Source organism: Lipophrys pholis (genome assembly GCF_963383615.2).
Source record: "Lipophrys pholis genome assembly, chromosome: 11".
Classification (NCBI taxonomy): domain Eukaryota; kingdom Metazoa; phylum Chordata; class Actinopteri; order Blenniiformes; family Blenniidae; genus Lipophrys; species Lipophrys pholis.
The window spans coordinates 31,570,988-31,596,187 of NC_137631.1; the positions used below are offsets into that span (position 1 = coordinate 31,570,988).

Consider the following 25,200-nt stretch of genomic DNA (forward strand, 5'->3'; position numbering starts at 1 on the left):
TCCTCAGCGTCCAGGCTGTTGTTCCTTTGTTCTCAGCGTCCAGGCTGTGGTTCCGTTGTCCTCAGCGTCCAGGCTGTGGTTCCTTTGTCCTCAGCGTCCAGCTCATACTGTGTTTGTAGAGAGGATTCCTTCTTCATGAAGAAGAAGTAGACTGATGTGAAGAACAAACGTTCTGCTGAATTAATTAGAAGTGAGCTCACTGTCAGTCTCAATGATGAAATGTCTTCATCAGAGTTTTACTGTGTAACACTGAAAGACAAACATGTCCTCACTGCAGTAAGAGCTCAACAGGAATACCAATAGAACAATATTCTGTCTTTACATGATGGAGCATTGAGCTTTTAGGTTCATGAGTTCAATCTTTGTTTCCTTTTTACTTCAATTGTAGCCTGCTGTAATTAATGTTGGTTAATGTTGGGATTTTGCAGTAAAAAGAAATTGCTCAATAATTTGCTTTCAATGTGTTCATATCACAAATACTATGCATCTACTTAATTTCAGGTTCAAGTCAGATAGTAAAAAAAGTCTTTCATACACAGAAATAAAAAGAGCTAAAATAATGTCACCACTCCAGGAACGGGGAACACAAACGGGCCGGCCGGCCAGTGAGGAGTCCCTGATTTTGTTTTCAGGGAGTTGGCAACCCTAGAGAGGCCACATCTGATCATTGTCACCTGCTGCAGCAAATGAGGCAGTTACAACAATCGGGCACAGCACCACCTGCTGGAAACACGAAGTGAGGCATACATGATCCGTTCTGGCTGAAACTTTACACGTTGCATGAGAGTCCACATCTGATCACAGCCATAATATGTTTACATCGATTGGGCATAACGCCACCTGCTGTAACAGGAAGTGGGGAGACGTGTCCAAAAGCTTGACATGCAACACTTTCTGGGGTGCAAGGACCCGTTCAACTCTACTTGCAGCTATAATTTTCTATGGAATAGTCCAACATGAACATGTTTTATATTTAAAAGAGCCACCAGGTGGAGCTGAAGAAGCTGCTGATGAAGCTGCATTCCAGGTGGTGCGATTCATTTCATAGTATTTCATGCATCATCACATGTTACAAGAGCCTTGAGTGTGAGAAAGTGTCAGTGTGTTGGTTCTGCACATCAGTAAGCCTGCCAAAATGAATTTGCTTAGCACAGTATAGGTTAGAATGAGAGATTAGGGCAATAACATCCAGCAGGATTTAATGGGTTTCCATATAAAGACGGTCGTTACAAAAATGAGGACAAACCTTAATGTTGGAAAAAATTTAAATGACAACAAATATTAAAGTAAATTTCGTCTGATTAAATTTATAATAGTCACATCACATATGTAAGGACCCAAAAACAATAAAAGGGAAAAGGAGAATAAAATTGAAAAATACCAAGAAGTGAGTAAATATAAGAGTAAAATAAAATGTATTTAAAATTCACCTCTCTTCATCAAAAACCATTCTGATAGTCATGCTTTTCAGTACCTGAGCAATAATACTGACTCGTACAATACCATATCATCTAGTCAGAGAGACTTTCACAAGTCCCCACAGAAACTTTGTGTGCGTGTGTCACAGAAAACTTTCAGGCCGACCTGGCGAACATCACCTGTGAGATTGCCATAAAGCAGAAGCTGATTGACGAGCTGGAGAACAGCCAGCGGAGGCTGCAGACGCTGAAGCAGCAGTACGAGCAGAAGCTGCTGCTGCTGCAGGTGAAGATCAGGGACACCCAGGTGGAGAGAGACCGTGTGCTCCACAACATGAGTAAGACCACCAACACGTTCTCGGCAGGTCCCTCAGCTGAAACATCCATTCTTATGTTTTGTTATCAAGAATCTGTAAAGTTTCTGAACTTTTTATATTTAGTTTCCACATTTAATTTTTGTTCTCAGGATTTTATAAAATCAGGTACTCTGAATTTCTTCTTTTTTTTGCTATTTCATTCTAATTCTGGACTTTGAACTTCAGTCTTGAGGTTTTTGTCAATATTTCTGGATAATTGTTCGTATCTTTTCATTTTATAACAATACAACGAGGTCAACATTTTGGCCTAATTGTTACTTTAAGTTCTCTTCATTGTCACTTAAATTTAGCTTTTTTTAGAAACCTTGTTATCTTCATGGGAAACATTTAACCAAACTAAATATATTATAATTTTCAGAGATTTTTACATTAATGTTATTTTCTTGATATCTTCACTTTGACATTTCAGCATCAGTCCTGCAATCAGTTCATTTGTGATACTTAGTTTAAATTTTGTGTTTATGATTCCATTTTCCACAATTCTTTGGTTTTCATGCTGTGTTGTGGATGTTTCCAGCTTCAGTGGAAAGTGGCAGTGACGATAAAGCCCGTAAGATCAAGGTCGAGTACGAGAAGAAGCTGAGCGTCATGAACAAAGAGCTGCACAAGCTGCAGTCGGCTCAGAAGGAGCACGCCCGTCTGTTGAAGAATCAGTCACAGTATGAGAAGCAGCTGAAGAAGCTGCAGATGGATGTGGCTGAAATGAAGAAGACAAAGGTTAGTTATATATGATTTAAATGCATATGAGAAAAAACTGAGCTGAGTGTACTGGTGGAAGCTGATATGAAGCCCCGGTGAGCAGGTTTTTCAGGATGTGGCAGGACAACATAAATAGAGATGGTGAATTGAGATAAATGTGATGGTCCAGGTCCGTCTCATGAAGCAGATGAAGGAGCAGCAGGAGAAGACAAGGATGAACGAGTCACGCAGGAACCGAGAAATTGCTTCCTTAAAGAAAGATCAGCGCAAACAAGAGGTGAGTGGAAAAGATTTCCTCTGAAGTTCTTCTACTCCAGCTTTAGCTCTTGTCCACTGCTTCTTCCTCAGCATCAACTGAAGTTACTTGAGGCTCAGAAGAGACAGCAGGAGCTCATCCTGAGGAGGAAGACCGAGGAGGTGAAAGCACACACACACACACACACACACACACACACACACACACACACACACACACACACACACACACACACACACACACACACACACACACACACAGGTGTGACCTGGCGTTAAAGTGCGATTCTGCTGATCCGATCCTGAGTGATGAGCCCGAAAGACAAGTGTGAATAGGCACCAAAGCGCTTTCACTCCAACCACTTTCCCCTCATAGGCTTTGTAGTGTTAACAGCTGCTTCGCAAACGTGTCCTGGACAGAAGTGTCGCAGGAAAATACGTCGACCGTATTATGTAAACGTCACCAGTGCATGCCATGTTTTCGTTTAAGAGAATGCGCCGGTCTGAGGAATACAGACTTTCCACCTTTCCAAAGAAACTTTGGAAAAGAGCATTGACGTCAATGGCTGGAGGTCTGCAGAGACTTTTCGCAGCCTGGGCAGACTATCCCCATATGTGATCTGAGCAACCAAAACACATGTGAAAGCCAGGATGGGCTCACATACACTCCTCACGAATCTCACCCACTTTCCCCCACCTTCCCAGGTGACAGTTCTGAGGCGGCAGGTCAGGCCCACCTCAGGAAAGGTGATCAGGAAAGTCAATCTTCCAGAACCAGTGCAGGACACACACCGCCCCCCGTCCGGACGGGTGTATTCCAGCAGCTCCACCTCCAACAGCACTCGGTGAGTGTATGAGAGTACAGCTCAGGAATAATGGCGCCAAAGATGGAAAAGACACTAAATATTGACTATTTAAGGCCAGTGTTGGTTAAAAAAAGGCAAATTTTATTCATGTCTATATATGTGTGTGCGTATACGTGTGCATGTGCGCATGCGTGTAGGTCCTCTCACAGGTACATTGGAGGTGTGTACTCCACCAGGATCGCTCGAAACAAATGGCAGTCTCTGGAGCGTCGTATATCTGACGTCATCATGCAGAGGATGACCATTTCCAACATGGAGGCTGACATGAACCGCCTCCTCAAGGTACAAGTCAAGTGCTTTATTTATCACACAATTTTACATAGTATAATGTGCAGTGAAATGCTTGAGGTACACGTTCCGCACTGAAACAACAGTTTTTATATGATAGAACAATAAAAATCTAAAACAGCAGTTCAGCCTCAGACCCCACAGGGTCAGATCCTACAGCTCACTGCAGGTCAAACTTAGAAAATGTGACTATTCAGTAGATTTAATCTGGTTTCAGTCCGCTTTGTGATTTCAGGGCGATTCAGTCTTTATGTCCCGTTTCCATCCTCACAGCAAAGGGAGGAGCTGACCAAGCGCAGGGAGAAGGTGGTGAGGAAGCGGGACCGGCTGCTCAGAGAGGGGCTTGAGGCTGAGAGGATGGTGCCCCCACTCAACGAAGAAGTGGACGCTCTGACAGCCAACATTGACTACATCAACGACAGCATCGCCGACTGTCAGGCCAACATCATGCAGATTGAGGAAACTAAGGTTTGTGTCGGCCCGTCTACAAACACCTGGGGGGTTGGGCCATTTCCTACAATTCAATTCAATTTTATTTGTAAAGCTCTAAATCACACCAACAAACATCTCAGAGCCTCTTACAATGATAGAGAACAACAGAACCCAGAAACCTTCCAGAACCTCTTACAATGATAGAGAACAACAGAACCCAGAAACCTTCCAGAACCTCTTACAATGATAGAGAACAACAGAACCCTACTAAACCTTCCAGAACCTCTTACAATGATAGAGAACAACAGAACCCAACTAAACCTTCCAGAACCTCTTACAATGATAGAGAACAACAGAACCCAACTAAACCTTCCAGAACCTCTTACAATGATAGAGAACAACAGAACCCAACTAAACCTTCCAGAGCAGCAGATGGAACAAGCAACAGAGGAAACCAGGAAGAACTCCCTCTCAGGAAGAACAGTTCATAAGAAGTCCCTCTTCAGGAAGAAAGGGGGCGGAGCCTAGACTCTGGAAGGGGGGGGGGCACCTTGACCGGTTGGGGGGAGAAGTACATGGGATAGGACAGGGAGAGAGAGGAATAGAAGAGGGAGAGAGAGAGGAATAGAAGAGGGAGAGAGAGAGGAATAGAAGAGAGAGAGAGAGGAATAGAAGAGGGAGAGAGAGAGGAATAGAAGAGAGAGAGAGAGAGGAATAGAAGAGAGAGAGAGAGAGGAATAGAAGAGAGAGAGAGAGGAATAGAAGAGGGAGAGAGAGAGAGAGAGAGAGAGAGAGAGAGAGAGAGGCAGACAGGCCAGAGAAGTACAAATACTAAGAAAAGTCTATGATGAGCGTTCAATTCAATTCAATTCAATTTTATTTGTAAAGCTCTAAATCACACCAACAAACCTTCCAGAGCCTCTTACAATGATAGAGAACAACAGAACCCAACTAAACCTTCCAGAACCTCTTACAATGATAGAGAACAACAGAACCCAACTAAACCTTCCAGAACCTCTTACAATGATAGAGAACAACAGAACCCAACTAAACCTTCCAGAACCTCTTACAATGATAGAGAACAACAGAACCCAACTAAACCTTCCAGAACCTCTTACAATGATAGAGAACAACAGAACCCAACTAAACCTTCCAGAGCCTCTTACAATGATAGAGAACAACAGGACCCAACTAAACCTTCCAGAACCTCTTACAATGATAGAGAACAACAGAACCCAACTAAACCTTCCAGAACCTCTTACAATGATAGAGAACAACAGAACCCAACTAAACCTTCCAGAACCTCTTACAATGATAGAGAACAACAGAACCCAACTAAACCTTCCAGAACCTCTTACAATGATAGAGAACAACAGAACCCAACTAAACCTTCCAGAACCTCTTACAATGATAGAGAACAACAGAACCCAACTAAACCTTCCAGAGCCTCTTACAATGATAGAGAACAACAGGACCCAACTAAACCTTCCAGAACCTCTTACAATGATAGAGAACAACAGAACCCAACTAAACCTTCCAGAACCTCTTACAATGATAGAGAACAACAGGACCCAACTAAACCTTCCAGAACCTCTTACAATGATAGAGAACAACAGAACCCAACTAAACCTTCCAGAACCTCTTACAATGATAGAGAACAACAGAACCCAACTAAACCTTCCAGAGCCTCTTACAATGATAGAGAACAACAGAACCCAACTAAACCTTCCAGAACCTCTTACAATGATAGAGAACAACAGAACCCAACTAAACCTTCCAAAGCAGCAGGTGTAACAAGCAACAGTGGCCAGGAAAAACTCCCTCTCAGGAAGAAACCGTGGGGCGGAGCCTAGACTCTGGAAGGACGGCCATCCGCCTTGACCGGTTGGGGGGAGAAGTACATGGGATAGGACAGGGAGAGAGAGGAAAGAAGAGGGAGAGAGAGGAATAGAAGAGGGAGAGAGAGAGGAATAGAAGAGGGAGAGAGAGAGGAATAGAAGAGGGAGAGAGAGAGGAATAGAAGAGGGAGAGAGAGAGGAATAGAAGAGAGAGAGAGGAATAGAAGAGGGAGAGAGAGAGGAATAGAAGAGGGAGAGAGAGAGAGAGAGAGAGAGAGAGAGAGAGAGAGGCAGACAGGCCAGAGAAGTACAAATACTAAGAAAAGTCTATGATGAGCGTTGGTCTGATGATGAACTAATCTCAGTCTGGAGTTTAAGGGCCGTGCCGTTGTGGGGGGGTCCCGGTTCTGTGGGGGGGTCCTGGTGCTGTGGGGGGGTCCCGGTGCTGTGGGGGGGGGTCGGGTGCTGTGGGGGGGTCCCGGTGCTGTGGTGGGGTCCCGGTGCTGTGGGGGGGTCCCAGTGCAAGATTTGATGTGAAGCCAGTGTAAGGATGCTAAGACTGGGGAGATGTGCTCTCTTCTTCCAGTTCTGGTTAGTAAACCTGCAGCAGCGTTCTGCTCTAGCTGGAAGATCCTAACAGAGGAGTTTGGACATCCTGACATTAGGGAGTTACAATCATCTCATCTTCAAGTCACAAAGGCAGGAAGCATTTGTTCTGCATCTTTGAAGGACAAGAAGTTTCTCATTTTTGCAATATTCCTTAGATGGAAGAAGGCTGTCCTGGAGACATGTTTAACATGGGACATAAAGGACAGATCCTGATCAGAAATAACACCCAGGTTCCTAATATCACTGTTAGAGGTTAAGGTAATATTATCTAAGGTAATCAGACTATCTGAAAAGTAATCCCTGAGCTTTTTAGGACCTAGGATTAGAACCTCAGTCTTGGATGTGTTGAGCATTAAGAAGTTGATAGACATCCAGGACTTAACGTCCCTGAGGCAGGACTCTAGTTTAACAAGTTGGTCGGCCTGATTGGCTTTAACTGATAAATATAGCTGAGTATCATCTGCATAACAATGAAAGTTAATGTTGTGTTTCCTAATAATATTTCCGAGTGGTAACATCTAGAGATTAAACAATATGGGTCCGAGGACGGAGCCTTGTGGTACTCCACACAGGACCCGTTCATGCATTGAAGATTTGTTATTTACATGAACAAATTGAAAGCGGTCAGATAAATATGATTTAAACCAGTTTAAGGCTAAGTTTTTAATGCCGACGGCATCTTCTAATCTCCTTAAGAGTATATTATGATGGACAGTATCAAATGCAGTACTAAGGTCCAGAAGAAGTAAAGCAGATAGAAGAGCTCTATCTGAGGCCATTAGAAGGTCATTAGTAACTTTTAGCAGAGCAGTCTCTGTACTGTGGTTCATTCTGAAGCTGGACTGAAGGTCCTCTAACAGATTATTCTCCTGCAGATAATCCTGGAGTTGTTTAGCCACTACTTGCTCCAGAACCTTTGACAGGAAAGGAAGGTTGGAGATGGGCCTGTAGTTTGAGAGAAGGCTTGGGCCAAGGGCCATGCTTAACACCAGGACCAAACTCAGGGGGTCTGTAACCTGCCGCCTCTGTTTAAACTTTAAAGTGAAGAAAATGTCATTGTTATTTGTAAGTATAACTAGTGGCCCAATTAGACAAATTATTTATTAGTTAAGACATGAGATTGCTACTTGTGGTATCTCCAAGCGGCATCTCAGCTTCTGTGGGCATGGTGACACAGATTCAACAGGACCAACTATTCAAAAAATAGAACATTTGACAGAAACACATACAAACTAAAAGCTTATTGAATTTAAAAAAAGAAAAGAAAGTAGACAGCAGTTTTCAAATTTTAAAAACTCATGAAGATAACTAATATGATTTTAAACCTTACAAAGATTAATGAAGTACTGAATAAATTCAGTATAATATAAAAAAACACAAGTTACCCTACATATAGTGGGAGTGAGTGTTATCTACTTGTTAGTAACTAACAACACAACCAAAGTAATGAACATATTCAGACACACAAGATGTTTTACTAACCATTCTGAAACGTCCTGCTGCAGCCGCAGAGTCTGAACTTCTTCAGGAGCTTCTCCTTCTGGGCCAGATTCTGGTTCAAATCTGTGTGGTTGAACTGCGTTTCTCTGGGACATAGCGATAGATAGAATGTAAACATTCTCGTAAACATACGAAAGGAATTACTTCTTCCTCTTCCCAAGATGGGCACGTGGGGCGGAGCCAGTCCAGCTCGCCGAGACCCAGTAGATTGCAGCTTGAATGATCAAATGTTCAAATGGTTGAAAATCAAGGGCAAGATGGATTTGGGGCAATACATTTGGAATACTGTGTTGCACCTTGAGGAAGGTTCTCTCATTCAGAGTGGAGTGGGTGTGTCGATGTCGTGTTGGGGTTGTGTTGGTGATGCGCGAGGTGTTAAAGGAGGAAGTGCAGTGATGTCATGGTGGTGAAATGTTTGACAGGTCTGCTGTCATTCTGTGTGATGGAATAAAGAAACCGACTCGACAACTCTGTCCGTCTCCTGTTTCACGACTTCCACATTGGTGACCCCAACATTTGAACATGTCTATAGAGGCGGCGGGACCACAACGTTTGCTGCTACCGTCAAGTTACCTGAGTTTTGGCAACATGACCCGGAGCCGTGGTTTTAGCATGTCGAAGCCCAGTTCCAGCTCCACAGTGGACGACACGAAATACTATCACGTCGTCGCAGCATTGGATTTATCCACCACCCTCCGGGTGACGGGACTGCTGTGAGACCCGTTGGCGCAAGGCAAATTCACCTCTCTCAAAAATCGTCTGTTCCAGCTGTCCGACGTGGAACGAGCCTGCTGTCACTCAACGATTTGGGGGACAGTAAACCCACGGAGGTGATGGAAAATATGCAGGCGCTGCTGGGATCAGGTGACTTCTCGTTCCTCTTCACCCAGCCGTTTCTACCTCAGCTCCCGCCGCAGGTGCGCATGGCTCTGGCCACTTCGCCACTGGTGCAGGACTATCGTGGTTGAGCGGAGGAAGCTGATCAGATTCCGCTCGCAGCACGCCCACACGGAGTACAATGCCGGGTGGCCAGTGGAGCTGCCAGTTTTGAAAAGGAAATACCAGAAAGGTACATATTCACTGTATCTCCAGTGAAAGACACCCCAGTCCTTTTAGCTACTCCTGGTTGGCCGGTAGGAATGGAGTTTTACTCCACCGTCTCCTGGATCGTCTCCATTCCCCGAAAGATGGAGGCTCATCTTATGTTCCCCAACCTCAACCAGCCCAGGAGGATGCACCGGCGGCTATCGCGACGGCAAGGGACCGGCGCCAAGATGACAGCCAGCTGTGTTTTTTCCACCGGCTTTTCGGGAACAGAGCCCAGCGCTGCACGGAGGCTGCACTGCCGCCCTGCTCTTTCATTGTGCCGGGAAACATCAGACCCGGCGCTCAATAGCAGCTCTGAGCGCTGGGAACAACGGGAAGCTGCTGTTTATTAAAGACACTATATCCGGGAGGCGTTTCCTCGTGGATACCGACACGCAGAAGAGAATCATTCCTGCCTCCTTCACTGACGTCGCAAAAGGCGGGAGAGGGACGCTCCCATCCGCACCTTTGGCACCAGGTTCCTGACTGTTATTCAATGGCCGTCAGTTCAGATGGGATTTTGTCATGGCTGCTGTGTCCGTGTCCATCCTGGGAGCAGATTTCCTGTGTGCTCACGGACTATTAGTGGACATGACGAATCAACGCCTGGTGGACGCCGTCTCGTTCTCTTCCTACTCCTGCACATTGGGGAAGGGGGGGGCGGTGTCCCTCGCCAATATCTTAGCTACAGGGGATGTGTACCAGCAGCTTCTGGCTGAGTTCCCTGAACTGACAGTCCCTCCCTTCTCAGCCTCCATTGTCAAACATGGTGTGGAACATTATATCCCCACGACTGGGCCACCGGTGTTTGCTCGCCCTCGCTGGCTGGAGCCAAGCTGGCAATGGCAAAGGAGGAGTCTTCCACTATGGAGTGACTGGGTATCGTGCGGCGCTCTGACAGCCAGTGGGCTTCACCTTTGCATATGGTCCCGGAATCCGATGGAAGTTGGAGGCCGTGTGGGGACTTTTGGCACCTCAATAATATCACTGCACATGATAGGTACCCTGTTCCACACCTCCAAGACTTTTCCATCCACCTGGCAGGAAAGGTGATTTTTTCAAAGGTGGATTTGGTGAGAGGCTCCCAACAGGTACCTGTCCATTCCCCGGATGTGGCCAAGACTGCAGTGATCACGCCATTTGGACTTTTTTAGTTTCTGCGGATGCCGTTTGGTCTAAATGGTGCAGCACAAACGTTCTAGCGCTTGATGGACTCCGTGTTAAGGGGCCTGCCTTTCCTCTTTGTATATTTGGATGTCATCCTGGTGGCCAGCGCCTCGGCTGAGGAGCACCTGTTACACCTGCGGCAGCTCTTCGAGAGACTTAATGAGCACGGGCTGATCGTGAACCCGGCTAAGTGCTGTTTTGGACTATCAGAAATTGAGTTTCTGGGCCACCGTGTATCCTCACGGGAAATAGTACCCTTTCCTGGCTAAAGTGGAAGCAATGGCGGCTTTTTCGCGCCCACAGACCATCAAGTCACTGCAGGAGTTCCTTGGCATGGTGAACTTTTACAAGCGCTTTATCATGCATGCAGCTCACCTGAAGCGTCCCCTGTATTAAGCTCTGAGGGGCAGAAAGGCCAAGCAGGACGTGGACTGGTCCCCAGAAAGGATCCTGGCTTTCCAGAAGGCCAAGGTTGTGCTCTCCAACACCGCCATGCTCGCCCACCCATCTCCAACGGCACCGGTATCGCTCACCACCGCTGCCTCAGACTATACATTGGTGGCGGTATGTGAACAGTGGGTGGAGCCTGGCAGCCTCTGGCGTCTTTCAGCAAACAACTGCGTGACAGTGAGAGGAAGTACAGCACGTTTGACAGAGAACTCTTCGCTCTTTTCCTCGCCATACGTCACTTTAGGTTTCTATTGAAAGGCCGGCAGATTACTGCTTTAGTGGACCTTTAGCCCCTCACCTTTGCCATGTCCAAAACCTTGGAGCCCTGGTCCGAGCAGCAGCAGCGCCACCTCTCTGCCATTTTAGAGTTCACCACAGACATTCAGCATGTAGCCGGAAAAGACAATGCAGTAGCCAACTGCCTCTCTCGGGCACACGTGAACTCTGTGCACCTTGGAGTGGACTATGTTGGCATGGCCGGTGACCAGCTGACTGACTCTGACATCCAGGCCATCAGGACAGCCGCCACAGGTTTACGGCTGCAGGGTGTGGTCTTCCAGGACAAGGGTGCCTCACTCCTGTGTGACGTGTCTCCAGGGAATCCCTGCCCCATGGTACCTGCTGGCTGGAGACGGCAGGTTTTTGATGCGGTTCATGCCCTATCGCATCAGGGCGTGAGAGCATCAGTGAAGCTGGTGGGGGCAAAGTTCGTCTGGCCGGGCCTCAGGAAGGATGTCAGGAGCTGGGCGGCCTCCTGTGTGGCTGTCAGCAGTCCAAGGTACACCGTCACACCAAGGGCTCCCTGGAGCCATTCCTTATTCCTGGGAGGAGGTTTGATCATGTGCACCTGGACTTGGTGGGTTCGCTCCCTCCCTCCCAAGGCTTTACTCACCTCCTCACTATGGTGGCCCAAGGTCATCCCTTTCTCATCAACCACATCAGCTGAGGTGGCACACGCCTTTATTTCCACATGGTGGCCTGGTTCGGCATGCCATTGGATGTCACATCAGACAGAGACTCCCAGTTCACCTCTGAGCTTTGAACAGAAGTGGCTAAAGGCCTGGAAGTGCAGCTGCACCGAACCACAGCTTTCAACCCGCAAGCGAATGGACTGTGTGAGCATTTCCATCGCACAATGAAGGCCGCTCTCTGAGACACCCTCACGGACAGCAACTGGATCGATCGGCTGCCGTGGGTCATGTTGGGCCTGCGTTCGGCCCCGAAGGAAGATCTGCAGGCGTCGTCGGCCGAGCTGGTGTTTGGTCAGCCGCTGCAGGTCCCCGGAGAGTTCCTGCCAGAACCATCAGAACCCTGGTTGGTTACAGCCAAGCAGCCAGTCTTCAAGGAGGCAGCCCGCAGCTTCAACCCGGTTCCAGCTCATCACTGCCTTCCCCGGTCCTATGTCCCAGAGAACCTGATGGTTGCTGAATATGTATTCATCCGGCATGATGCCCACCGTTCCCCACTTCAGCCGCTATATGATGGCCCATTTCAAATTCGGGAGGAAGGGCCGAAGAACTTTGTGGTGGGCATCAGGGGTAAACAGGTCCGGGTTTCTATGGGCCGGCTGAAACCTGCCTATGTCATAACAGAGGAGCCAGTGGAGGTGGCGCAACTCCCGAGACGTGGACGCCCCCGCAAGTCATCAACGTCCGCAATGTCCCCTCCACCTGCCTTAACCCCGGTGCCGGTACCTGCACCTACTCCAGTGGTGGTGGCAACACAGTCGTTATGGCCGAGTGCGAAGACCTCCGAACAGGACTTAAGTAACCTGTTTTAATGACTTGGTAGTACCATTCTGGGGGTCTGTGTGGTGCACCTTGAGGGAGGTTCTCTCATTCAGAGTGGAGTGGGTGTGTTGGTGATGTGGGAGGTGTTAAAGGAGGAAGTGCGGTGATGTCATGGCAGTGAAATGTTTGACAGGTCGACTGTCATTCCGTGTGAAGAAATAAAGAAACCGACTCGACAACACCGTCTCCTGTTTTAGAACTTCCACAATACAATGTTTTTGGACCAATAAGACCCATGTGAAAGTGTGGAAAAGCTGACTCCTTTAAATCCAAATAAATAAATGAAAATAGAGAGTTTCACATTAACTGATAATCGGCTGCTTGCCTGGAGCTTTGAGATGTGTACAGAAACTACTGGACATTTATGATGAAGATCTGAAACAGATAAAACCGATAGACACAATCTCATTCTTGCTGTCATGACCATAGGTGATGGTGAGGATGTAGACCAGCTCCCTCTTCCACACAACAGACTGGTAAATGCCACAGAACTTCTTTGAAGTCAACCAAAGTCTCCAAACGCATCCCATACCACAGATTCTGCTTTTGTTCTAATACCTGTCTCTTGAGTCAGGTGTCTCCTGCACAAGGAGGCCCAAGGCCCTAAAGGCATCCTCTTTCACCTTGACAGTGTCCTGAACTGCTGGTGTCCAGACACCAATGAGCTTCGAAACCAGGGGTCGGCAACCTTCAACACTCAAAGAGCCATTTGGACACGTTTCCCACTGAACGCAACACACTGGGAGCCACACACACACACACACACACACACACACACACACACACACACACACACAAAGCTCACATCTTCGGATGGCCGCAGAGCTGCGGCTCCGGCTGCCATAAAAGCTGTGGCCTCAACTTCCACGTTCTTCGCACCACTATTGTTCACCACTATTGTTGTGTAATGACGTTACATCCCTGCGTCGTTCCCAACACCACCTACATTTTACCACACTCTCTGTTGTGGGACCGCGCAACACAATTGATCCAATTACCTTCCCGTACCGCCCTGCCCCGCTCCGGGATGTACTGCAGTGGGACCGAGGCTCAAGGAGCCGCAGCAGAGGGACAAAACAGCCGCGGGTTGCTGACCCCCATTCTAGCCAAACCTGTGCATATCTGCTTCCATAATCAAGGTTTTAAGCAGAGTCTGCATGGACTCTACGTAACCAACCTCCTCTGATACATGGGAGAAATTCTCAAGGAGCAAGGCGTTGGAATCATTTCGGAAAGTTTTCTGCTAGCCTTTCTTAGCATACCCTCACTGCACCTGGGTCTGCTGGGTCTGGCCCACAGTCTCCCTTGCCACTTGATCCAACTCACCACCAGATGGTGATCAGTTGACAGCGGCACCTCTCTTCACCCGAATGTCCAGAATTTATAGCCTCAGGTCAAGTGAAATAACAATGCGTCACGGGTGAAGTGTGGACTCAAATGCTCGACACAGCTGGTTGCGAGATTTTGTCTTTTATTTAGACAATAAGGGAAAAAGGGAAGTGGAAAACGCTGAAGCTAATACGAAGTCTTGCAGGTAAGGGTCACAAATCTTGAAAGTGAGAGGAGGGCTGGACAGGAATCTTGGTCAGACAGAAAAAGGATCAAAAACACCATGAGACAAGAAAAAAGAGTAAAAGTCTGGCGCGACTGATGGAACAACACAGACGAACTGGCAACAAGACACAAAACAGAAGCCCAACTTAAAGAGCAGTCACCAGGTGGAAACTATCACACAATCATGCACAGGTGAAAGACATCAGGGCAGGTAGCAGCAATCACACATGAGGAGGGAAAGCCTCGGAGCCTGAAATGAGAGACAGCATGAACTACAAAATAAAACAGGAAACAGACAAGACAGAAATGTGCACAGTGACACAATGTTGATAATCAACCTGAGACTCAAGGAGCTCTGTAACAAGTACACTTGTGAGCATCCTTGTATTCAAACATGGTGTTTGTTATTATCAATCCACGACAAGCACAGAATCTAACAAATCACCTCTCAGGTTCAATTTGGGAAGGTCATTCCTCCCAATCACCCCCTTCCAGGTTACCCAGTCATTGCCAACGTGAGCGTTGAAGTCGCCCAGTATGGAGTCCGTTGGCAGTGTTCTCTCTAGGACCTCACCCACTCGCTCCAGGAATGCTGTTTACTCTGAGTGGTTGTTTGGTGCAAGAACACAAACAACAGTCAGAGTTTTCCTCCCGCAACCTTCATCTGTAGGGAGGCGACCCTCTGTATAGTTCCAATGGGGTTACAGCCCACATGCCAAAATCCAGTGTCAGGGGCCCACTATGCCACGTGACTCCCCGCTCTCTCACACTGCATGAACAATGCACTGCTGCCCCATGTTGGACTTAGTGCACGGTGGGTCCATGTCACCCTCCTATGTGGCTTGCTTGGGCTGTGTCCGACGGGCCCATGTGGGCTACCCGGTCAGCAAGCACTTGCCAGCAAACACCAACTCAGGCCTGGCTCCAGGATTGGTTCCCAGTGAGGCTTGTCCAGGCAGGGCATACGATTGGTTGTACTTCCCATCCATTGGTGAGTTGTATGCAATTCTGCTAAATGTTATTCCTGATGGAAAAGCAGTGTGATAGATGGTTTTTATGATATTCTTTTTCTTCTTTGTAAATTTCCATCCTCTCTCCCTCTTCTATTCCTCTCTCTCTCCCTCTTCTATCCCTCTCTCTCTCCCTCTTCTATTCCTCTCTCTCTCTCCCTCTTCTATTCCTCTCTCTCTCTCCCTCTTCTATTCCTCTCTCTCTCCCTCTTCTATTCCTCTCTCTCTCTCCCTCTTCTATTCCTCTCTCTCTCCCTCTTCTATTCCTCTCTCTCCCTGTCCTATCCCATGTACTTCTCCCCCCAACCGGTCAAGGCGAATGCCCCCCCCCCCCCCTTCCAGAGTCTAGGCTCCGCCCTTCCAGAGTCTAGGCTCCGCCCCCTTTCTTCCTGAAGAGGGACTTCTTATGAACTGTTCTTCCTGAGAGGGAGTTCTTCCTGGTTTCCACTGTTGCTTGTTCCATCTGCTGCTCTGGAAGGTTTAGTTGGGTTCTGTTGTTCTCTATCATTGTAAGAGGTTCTGGAAGGTTTAGTTGGGTTCTGTTGTTCTCTATCATTGTAAGAGGTTCTGGAAGGTTTAGTTGGGTTCTGTTGTTCTCTATCATTGTAAGAGGCTCTGGAAGGTTTAGTTGGGTTCTGTTGTTCTCTATCATTGTAAGAGGTTCTGGAAGGTTTAGTTGGGTTCTGTTGTTCTCTATCATTGTAAGAGGTTCTGGAAGGTTTAGTTGGGTTCTGTTGTTCTCTATCATTGTAAGAGGCTCTGGAAGGTTTAGTTGGGTTCTGTTGTTCTCTATCATTGTAAGAGGTTCTGGAAGGTTTAGTTGGGTTCTGTTGTTCTCTATCATTGTAAGAGGCTCTGGAAGGTTTAGTTGGGTTCTGTTGTTCTCTATCATTGTAAGAGGTTCTGGAAGGTTTAGTAGGGTTCTGTTGTTCTCTATCATTGTAAGAGGTTCTGGAAGGTTTAGTTGGGTTCTGTTGTTCTCTATCATTGTAAGAGGTTCTGGAAGGTTTAGTTGGGTTCTGTTGTTCTCTATCATTGTAAGAGGTTCTGGAAGGTTTAGTTGGGTTCTGTTGTTCTCTATCATTGTAAGAGGTTCTGGAAGGTTTAGTTGGGTTCTGTTGTTCTCTATCATTGTAAGAGGTTCTGGAAGGTTTAGTTGGGTTCTGTTGTTCTCTATCATTGTAAGAGGCTCTGAGATGTTGGTTGATGTGATTTAGAGCTTTACAAATAAAATTGAATTGAATAGAATTGAATTCTCCCCCTATTTTGTTTCCAATTATTAAAGTTGTAGTTCTTCTACACATTTTCAACAAATAGCAATGATAGTGATTAGAACAGTTAATATTCCACATTCAGTAAAGACTTGTGAAGTCAAGTAGAGATGTGTTGCATCAAACCTTTTTTTTTTTCGTAATTGTGGCTGTTACTAGCTCTGTTGGTCACCACTGTGAAGTTAAAACATCCCCACAACCGCAGATTATCTACATAGTGGCCTCCTTCAAAATGAAACCTGAGTTGTTGTACTTTATCGGTTATGTACACACATGTTCATTAAATTTATAACCAAAAAGCTACACAGTGCAGAGCTCTAGTTCAGATCCTAATAGTTATACCTTCAAATCCAACTTTGTGTTTTGTTCCAGGAGGAAGGAGACACAGTGGACGTCTCAGCTGTGATCGGCTCCTGTACTCTGGCTGAGGCTCGTTTCTTATTGGATCATTTCATGTCCATGGCAATAAACAAGGTAAAGTCCAGGCTGGATTGAAGTATGAGATGCTCCTGATCAGGGTTCTTAAAGCAAATGTAAAAAAACAAATTTCACCATGATATGAAGGAGCTCCGCTCAATAGAACTATACAAAATGACAAAGACAATTCTGATGAGAAAAATAAAAGCCAGATTTGAATTGGATGAGTTTCTGAAAAAAACTGTTAATAAAGTTGTGATACTGAGGTAATGCTTCAAGAATACTTCAGTAATACTACAGTACTTCAGTAATACTACAGTAATACCAGGTGCTAACTTGTGGAAGCCCTTTTCTGACTTGTTGTGACGTGCAGTGATGTCAGTGTTGTCATGTGTTGTGACTTCCTGTAAAACGATTAAAAATCGGATTAATCACAGGGTTGTTGCAGTTCAATTTAAATTAATCACAATTAAATAGCATTCATTTTATTTATCTTAATCATGTTTCATTTTGCATGAACAGACAGTGCAACAGCACTTAATGTGTTTATTAACACGAAGCAGTCCATGTTCATGCAACTAAAAATCTTCTCTCTTTTTCAAAACAAACATTTATCCACATTAATGTGGCCCTGTGACTCCTTTTCAGCCAACTAAGTAACTTACTAAGAAAAAGTGACAATGCGTCACAAAGGGCTATCTGCTGTTGGAGATCAAACTGTACCAACATGGCCGCTCTGTCACAAACTTTCTCTTTTATTACTTAAACAGTTCATGGAAAGTATTTCTGAAAACATGTGAGGCAAGAAATAAGCTCTGCAGTTGCTGAATCTTTCCTCGTTTTAGTTCTACCACCGCCCCCAGTGAGCTCAGTTGGTAGAGCATGAGTCTCGCAACCTCAAGGTAGAGGGTTCATGTCCCACGCCGGGCGCCACCTTCCTGTGGGCTCTCCACCTTCCTGTTGGCTCTCCACCTTCCTGTGGGCTCTCCACCTTCCTGTGGGCTCTCCACCTTCCTGTGGGCTCTCCACCTTCCTGTGAGCTCTCCACCTTCCTGTGGGCTCTCCACCTTCCTGTGGGCTCTCCACCTTCCTGTGGGCTCTCCACCTTCCTTTGGGCTCTCCACCTTCCTGTTGGCTCTCCACCTTCCTGTGGGCTCTCCACCTTCCTGTGGGCTCTCCACCTTCCTGTGGACTCTCCACCTGCAGGAAGGTTCTTAATGGGTCAATGTGATCTGGGTGACGGTGCTCAGACTGACACCCCCACCACCCGGGAACGGAGAAGATGGAGAAGAAGGATGGATGGATGGATAGATAGTTCTACCACCACAGGGGTCACCAGGGTCCGGACTCAGAAGCTGTCCCATACTGACCCGGTCCTACCCACAGCCAAACCAGAAGCTTATAATTTAAAACTACGCGGGGCAGGTCTTTTTCAACCGGCGCAGGTATATCAAGTCCTAACACAAAAATATAAGTATAATACTTAACAATAGTCTGTGTCACATTAACAGAGTATTAAATGTTTATGTCTTACTGATTCAATAATCATATTATTCAATAGAAATAATTAAGAATGTAACTCTGCTTCAATGGCAAAATTTATACCGTATGTATGTATGTATTCCGAGAGAAAAATCCATGACATTGTCAAGATGAAATTTAATGCTTCAAAATCATTATCACAGTCACATTTACTATTATATTTTGGAGCTTTTTTTGGTTTTTGACATTTGCACTGTCAGACCCTGAACAAAAAGTCCATTAAGACACACACACACACACACACACACACACACACACACACACACACACACACACACACACACACACACACACACACACACACACACACAGAAATCCCTCTGCTAGAAATGTCCTGTGTTGAGCTTCATGCTTTCACTTGACCCCACATTTCTTCCCTGCTATTTTTCACTGTGCGACACTGAAACTGCGTTGTCCAGCAGAACAGCTCGTGTCCTCTTTCCTGCCCTCTCTCTCTTGCTCCACTTCCACCTGTTACATTTAGAAAAGGGTTGCACTCTCTCACCTCTCTGTCTGAAACTGAGTAACGTAGGGACAAAGCCCTTGTAAGAATCGTTATTGTCACTGGTGCAGTGATAGTCAAGTGGTAGAGTCCCCAACTCCAATGCAGAAAGTTGGTGGTTCGACCCCCCACCAAGACCCTTTTTTAGGGGGGGATCGGCTATATCCCAGTTAATGGATCGAGGAGCTGCACGCTGACAGACAGAGAGCTGCAGGTTGGCCACCCCTGGTTTAGTGGATGAGGAAACGCACCGACCAGTTACATGCAATCTAAGCCATTGTTGGGGCCTGAGGATTCCATGAACTCCTCCAGAGCTTCAGTGAGCTGTTTCTCCAGGTTGCTCCCCCAAAGGAAAACACCACAACAATGGATAGGCCATAAAACAGCAGGGGAGCGAGCCAGACCCCGGAAGTGGCCAATGAGGACGCTTGAATCCGACCCGAACACACCACAGGGGTCCAGGCCCAAGTTGGTGCGACTCACGTTCTATCAAAACTCTCGGCTATTCTCAACTGACCATCGGCGGAGACACGTGTCTCGGCTTGCCTCAGGATGGTAAAGAGAGCAAAAGAACAGAAGGACCACCAACGCCAGCCAGCTGGACGAGCAGAACCCAGTTTGGACTACATCTTCTGTTTTCCGCTATTTTTCCTGTTTTTGGGAGATTCTGGAGACCAGAGCCATCGTCTCCTCCCAAGATCATCCTCTCAGTTGCACTCCTGCAGCTGGAGCCAGGCCTCTGAATTTCAGGACGCTGAAATTAAGACCCGGTAACAACCAGTTACCACAGCCTCCCAGAACCAACAGCACCACGGACGGTGCTGTCCAGAACCAAAGAACCGGAGGGTGAGCGCTTTTGTCTGGGCAGAGAATAGTTAGAATGATGTTCTGTTGAAAATGCAATGTGTTTCCATGTGCCGCTCAGAAGGCAGCAGCCTTTCATGTTGTTTGTGTAGGCGCATTCACGCGCACTAAGTCCAGAACGCTGGTTTTCCACCTCAGAACCAGAGGTCCGAGTGAGCTCCAGGCCCACTGGGAGCTCTGTGTGGAGGAACCAGGGTTCAGAACCGAGCCGCGCAGAATTCTCTGTCTTTCTCTTGTCTTCATCCTCTCTCATCTCTCCCCCTCTTTCACTAAGCGCAGCCCCCCCCTTATCAGATCGAGATAAGGTCACACTACTGCATGTCAGCTGCTGCAGAGCAGATCTGTTTGGATCACAGGAGTTCTAACTGCAGGACCCGACCTCCCCTTAGGACTCTGGTGATCAGAACCGGGCCAACGGAACCGCCCGTTCGTTACGCCCTCGGTAGACTAACTCGCTCCGAGACCGCCCTCGCGCACGCGCGCTCGACGGACGTCTTGTTTATCTGGCCGCTAAGCAACCGCCGCGTCCCCAGAAAGAGCGAGTCATCACACCCCCTCGTCACACACACACACACACACACACACACACACACACACACACACACACACACACACACACACACACACACACACACACACTCTTTGTACATAGTGTTGCTATTTAATAGATTAGATCTCCGTGTTCGATGTTGTTTGCTACTTGAATGTGTTGATTTATGAGATGATTTCCAAATTATTTATGAATTAATACATTTTTATTAATAAACGCCTGTTAGCTGAATTGAACGCTTCTTGGTGATTATTGTGTATTTATTGTTGACAATTCACTGGTTTAACAGTCTGTGCTCGGATCTCACACCTTCCAATCTATTTAAGATTGTTATATTTTATGCAGAAATATTAACTAACTTAAAAAAACTTTTTATAAACGAGACTGATATTTTGGTATTAGCTATTTCCAGTTTATCTGGTGGTACCCCGATTTATTATTAATACATAAATAAGAAATTTATGCAAATTAATAAAAAAATTTATTAAAAATTATTTTTGATAATTTTTCATTTTTTTGTTTTTAAAGTAATTACTCAATTACTTTAGGAGTTGTTAAGGAGTAAATGACCATTTACTTCCATTAACAATTTCAATTTTTCATAAATTACTTCCAGTGATTTATTACTTTTAGTAATCTATTACTTACAGTAATTATATGCTAATAACCAACCATAAACCCCAACACCATCATATGTGATATCACTCAGCCAATCAAATCTGTTTTTCAGGGGCAAAACTTTGAGATTCGACAGCACAGACAGATGAGAGTGTAAAGAAAGGGAAAGATGAGAACTGGGTGAGATGGAGGAAGTGGGAGAGAAAAATGGAATGAAAGAGAGAAAAAGATGGGAGAGACAGAATGTTGAGGAAAAATCAGGACTAGATGGTGTTCTCCAAAAAAGGAAAGTTGACAGTGAAAATAGAGCTTGTAATGTGGAATGGACAGTACAGTCAAAACAAAATATGTATCCAGGTTCACCAATGAACACCTCCATGCAAATGGTGATACAACAACAAGGCCTCTTAAAAATATACATCCCACTAAATGGTCAGAAATGTTAATCTTCGGGACCTTTACTTCAAGAACCTTTGTCAAACTGGACTTCTGAACATTTTAGTTAAATACCCCTGCACTACTGCTAGCTTAGATGTTTTCCCAAAGTTCTCAATGTGTCACTCCCCATGCCTCATTTGCGTCAAGTTGGCTTGATTCAACTTTATGCAAATGATTTCCGGGACACTCCGGGGCAATGCAGCGCAGCTCTACAGGCTCCTCCCCCAGGAAGCACCACTGTTTATAGACAATGAATGGGAAGAGAGAAACTGCTGAATCCTGTGGACCTTCAACCTGCACTGCAGATCGGTTAATTGCATTAAAATGTTTAATCGGATTATTCATGATGATAGATTAATCCGTGTTATTGCTTTTATTTTGACAGCCCAAGCTGTAATGAATTGTAACTTGCTGTGACACACTGACGTGTTGTGACTTGTGATTCATTCAGGGTCTCCAGGCAGCACAGAAGGAGTCACAGGTGAAGGTGATGGAGGGTAGGCTGAAACAGACGGAGATTACCAGTGCCACTCAGAACCAGCTGCTGTTCCACATGCTAAAGGAGAAAGCTGAGTTCAACCCCGAGCTGGATGCTCTGCTGGGAAACGCTCTGCAAGGTACCACATCAGAAAGCCAGACCTGTGTCAGACTCAACCTGGCCGCAGCCGGAAGGCCACACAGCATTACACACATTTCTATTCCACTACTCAGCCAGTGCTCTGAAAGTATTAGAACTCACAGTTACTTGCTTTATTTATTTTGTTTTGTGTTTTTAAAGATGTGCTGCTAGGCGAAGCTATATTCACTTCAGTTCAATTAATGGGAGGAACATGCTCTTAAGGGGGGATCAAGGAAGGGTCAAAGAAATTCTGGGGCACCTACGAAGGGAGGCTAATGCTTCTCTAAGACTACTGTGGACACAGGCTAATGCTAATCACGGCTACTGTGGACACAGGCTAATGCTAACCACGGCTACTGTGGACACAGGCTAATGCTAATCATGGCTACTGTGGACGCAGGCTAATGCTAATCACGGCTACTGTGGACACAGGCTAATGCTAATCATGGCTACTGTGGACACAGGCTAATGCTAATCACGGCTACTGTGGACACAGGCTAATGCTAATCACGGCTACTGTGGACACAGGCTAATGCTAATCACAGCTACTGTGGACACAGGCTAATGCTAATCATGGCTACTGTGGACGCAGGCTAATGCTAATCACGGCTACTGTGGACGCAGGCTAATGCTAATCACGGCTACTGTGGACACAGGCTAATGCTAATCACGGCTACTGTGGACACAGGCTAATGCTAATCATGGCTACTGTGGACACAGGCTAATGCTAATCACAGCTACTGTGGACACAGGCTAATGCTAATCACAGCTACTGTGGACACAGGCTAATGCTAATCATGGCTACTGTGGACACAGGCTAATGCTAATCACGGCTACTGTGGACACAGGCTAATGCTAATCACGGCTACTGTGGACACAGGCTAATGCTAATCATGGCTACTGTGGACACAGGCTAATGCTAATCACAGCTACTGTGGACACAGGCTAATGCTAATCATGGCTACTGTGGACACAGGCTAATGCTAATCACGGCTACTGTGGACACAGGCTAATGCTAATCATGGCTACTGTGGACACATGCTAATGCTAATCACAGCTACTGTGGACACAGGCTAATGCTAATCACAGCTACTGTGGACACAGGCTAATGCTAATCACAGCTACTGTGGACAGGCTAATACGATTTCCAGTGGGACATGTTTCATGTTGCTGTGAGGAGAACTGAGTTAGTCCAGGAATAATGATTAATGAAGCTCCTCCTCCAGGATAGAGAGACAGCAGCTCTACAACAGTTTACTGAAGAAAGTTGATTTAAATGTGTGAGCCTGTCAGACAGCGGGCTGGGTACCCGCTCAGCTGCATGTTTGGGCCTGTTGATGTTTCAGCCGGCTGCTTTCTGCCGAGGAGAAGCTGGTTTCATTATACTGTGAAATTTCCATGGTCACGTCCTTTTTTGGTGATAAAAGTCAGAGCAGAGTTTACTACAGCTTCTGTCTGCAGGCTGCACCCGCTTTCTTTCAGTTGTAGTTGATTTTGTTTCCAGTATTTTGGGGGCTGTGTTTTTGATTTGTGCATTGCTTTTTTTACTGTTTCCCCCATGTTTTTCTTTTTGTTTCTGTGTGGTTCCCCTGGTGTTCCTGCAGAGCTAGGTCATCTGCCCGCAGGTAAGTGGTGCCTTGTATTAGCCTCTAATCTGTATAATGAATGCATGATTTCTCCCTGAGAGAACTAACGGAGACCTAACAAGCAGGTGCATGAGGTGAAGTCCAGCTTCTTCCATCAGCTGGCTGACCTCCTCATCCTCCCCTTTCCCTTCCTCCTCCATGCTTCAGCACCTGCTAACCCCTCCACAGAAACCACATGGATGTTTTAGCATTGTTGGACCACTCCGTAGGTCAGCTGATCACATCAGGAAGAGATAGACTAATCCCACCCATCCACCTTCATGCCTCTTTTCTAGCCCCTTCTGTCTGAGTTCCTCTTCTGCCTCCTCATGCTCAGCTGAGCGAGGAGCTTGTCAGTGGATAATCAGCATCAAGCTGCCTCATCTGCTTTCCTTATCTCCTCCTCAGATCCATTCTGGGCAGCTCAACTTCAAAACAAACAAAAGACAAAAAGAGAGATAAAAAAGTTTATTTTTTGTCAATAATATTGTTTGAGTTGACTGCAGAGATTTTCTCACACTGATGAACTTGTCTGATGTCTTTCGACAGAAAACGTGGACGACAGTAGCAGTGACGAGTCGGCTCAAAGCCCCCCAGCTGAGGGCAGGTGGGTACCTGCTCCTTCCAGACACATATACGGCCCGAAGGGGGCGCCACCTCTCAGGAGGGCTTACAATACAATCTAAATAAAAACTTTGTAGCCCAAAGGGTGGACACTGCTTTTTATTTTGAAGGCCTCTCTGACACTTACTGTGCCAGACTCTGTGTGGGTAAAAAAAACTTTGAGAAGGGGCGGAGCCTCAGTTTACCTGAGGGGTCAAAGAGGTGGTCGGACCCTTGTCAACTGAACGTCAGATCTTTGTTAATGGTATTATTAACTTATTAACTCAAATTAGATTGCACAAGGATGGACTCCTATTTACTAATAATGTGACTTCAGAAGGAAATTGGTTTGACTGGATTTTATTTAGAGAGACACTTTTCAGTTTTTTACGTATAGGAAAGCTTTGTGTTGGTCTTTCATATGAAATCCCAATATAATGGATATTTGTGGTAGTGACAAAATGTAGAAACATTAAAGGAGTGTCACTACTTTTGCAAGCCACTGTACATGTGGCCACTTTGAGGAGTTTTCACTGTATTCTGTGCTCACACTAAAGAAAAGTTTTGTGTTTCTTCTTTTTCTAGCTCTTTGACTTCAGACCTCATGAAAATCTGTGGAGAGACCAAAACCAGGAATAAGGTAATGTCAAGTATCAGCTGCTCCATGGGAATGGAGTGGAAGTCCCTTTTTTGTTTTACAGAGATTTGGTTTCAGTTCTGAATGTATATCATGGATCAATTTACTTTATAAATTAGCCCAGTAGCCTCAGTCCACACAAATGGACTCCGGTCTGCCACATTTACCCTCTGTC

The 25,200-nt window shown here is 46.1% G+C and overlaps 1 protein-coding gene across 1 annotated transcript in view; it reads left to right on the plus strand.

Moving 5' to 3' along the window:
• kif21a (kinesin family member 21A) overlaps positions 1 to 25,200 on the plus strand; it is a 144,480-nt gene that overhangs the window by 94,418 nt on the left and 24,862 nt on the right. The window contains exons 14-25 of the mRNA XM_080475707.1: positions 1,568 to 1,756; positions 2,313 to 2,512; positions 2,664 to 2,771; positions 2,843 to 2,911; positions 3,455 to 3,594; positions 3,753 to 3,897; positions 4,177 to 4,371; positions 16,983 to 17,084; positions 21,993 to 22,158; positions 23,765 to 23,785; positions 24,335 to 24,392; positions 24,974 to 25,028. Of these exons, the coding sequence (XP_080331833.1) occupies positions 1,568 to 1,756; positions 2,313 to 2,512; positions 2,664 to 2,771; positions 2,843 to 2,911; positions 3,455 to 3,594; positions 3,753 to 3,897; positions 4,177 to 4,371; positions 16,983 to 17,084; positions 21,993 to 22,158; positions 23,765 to 23,785; positions 24,335 to 24,392; positions 24,974 to 25,028 (1,448 nt within the window). The remainder of the gene's footprint in view (positions 1 to 1,567; positions 1,757 to 2,312; positions 2,513 to 2,663; positions 2,772 to 2,842; positions 2,912 to 3,454; positions 3,595 to 3,752; positions 3,898 to 4,176; positions 4,372 to 16,982; positions 17,085 to 21,992; positions 22,159 to 23,764; positions 23,786 to 24,334; positions 24,393 to 24,973; positions 25,029 to 25,200) is intronic.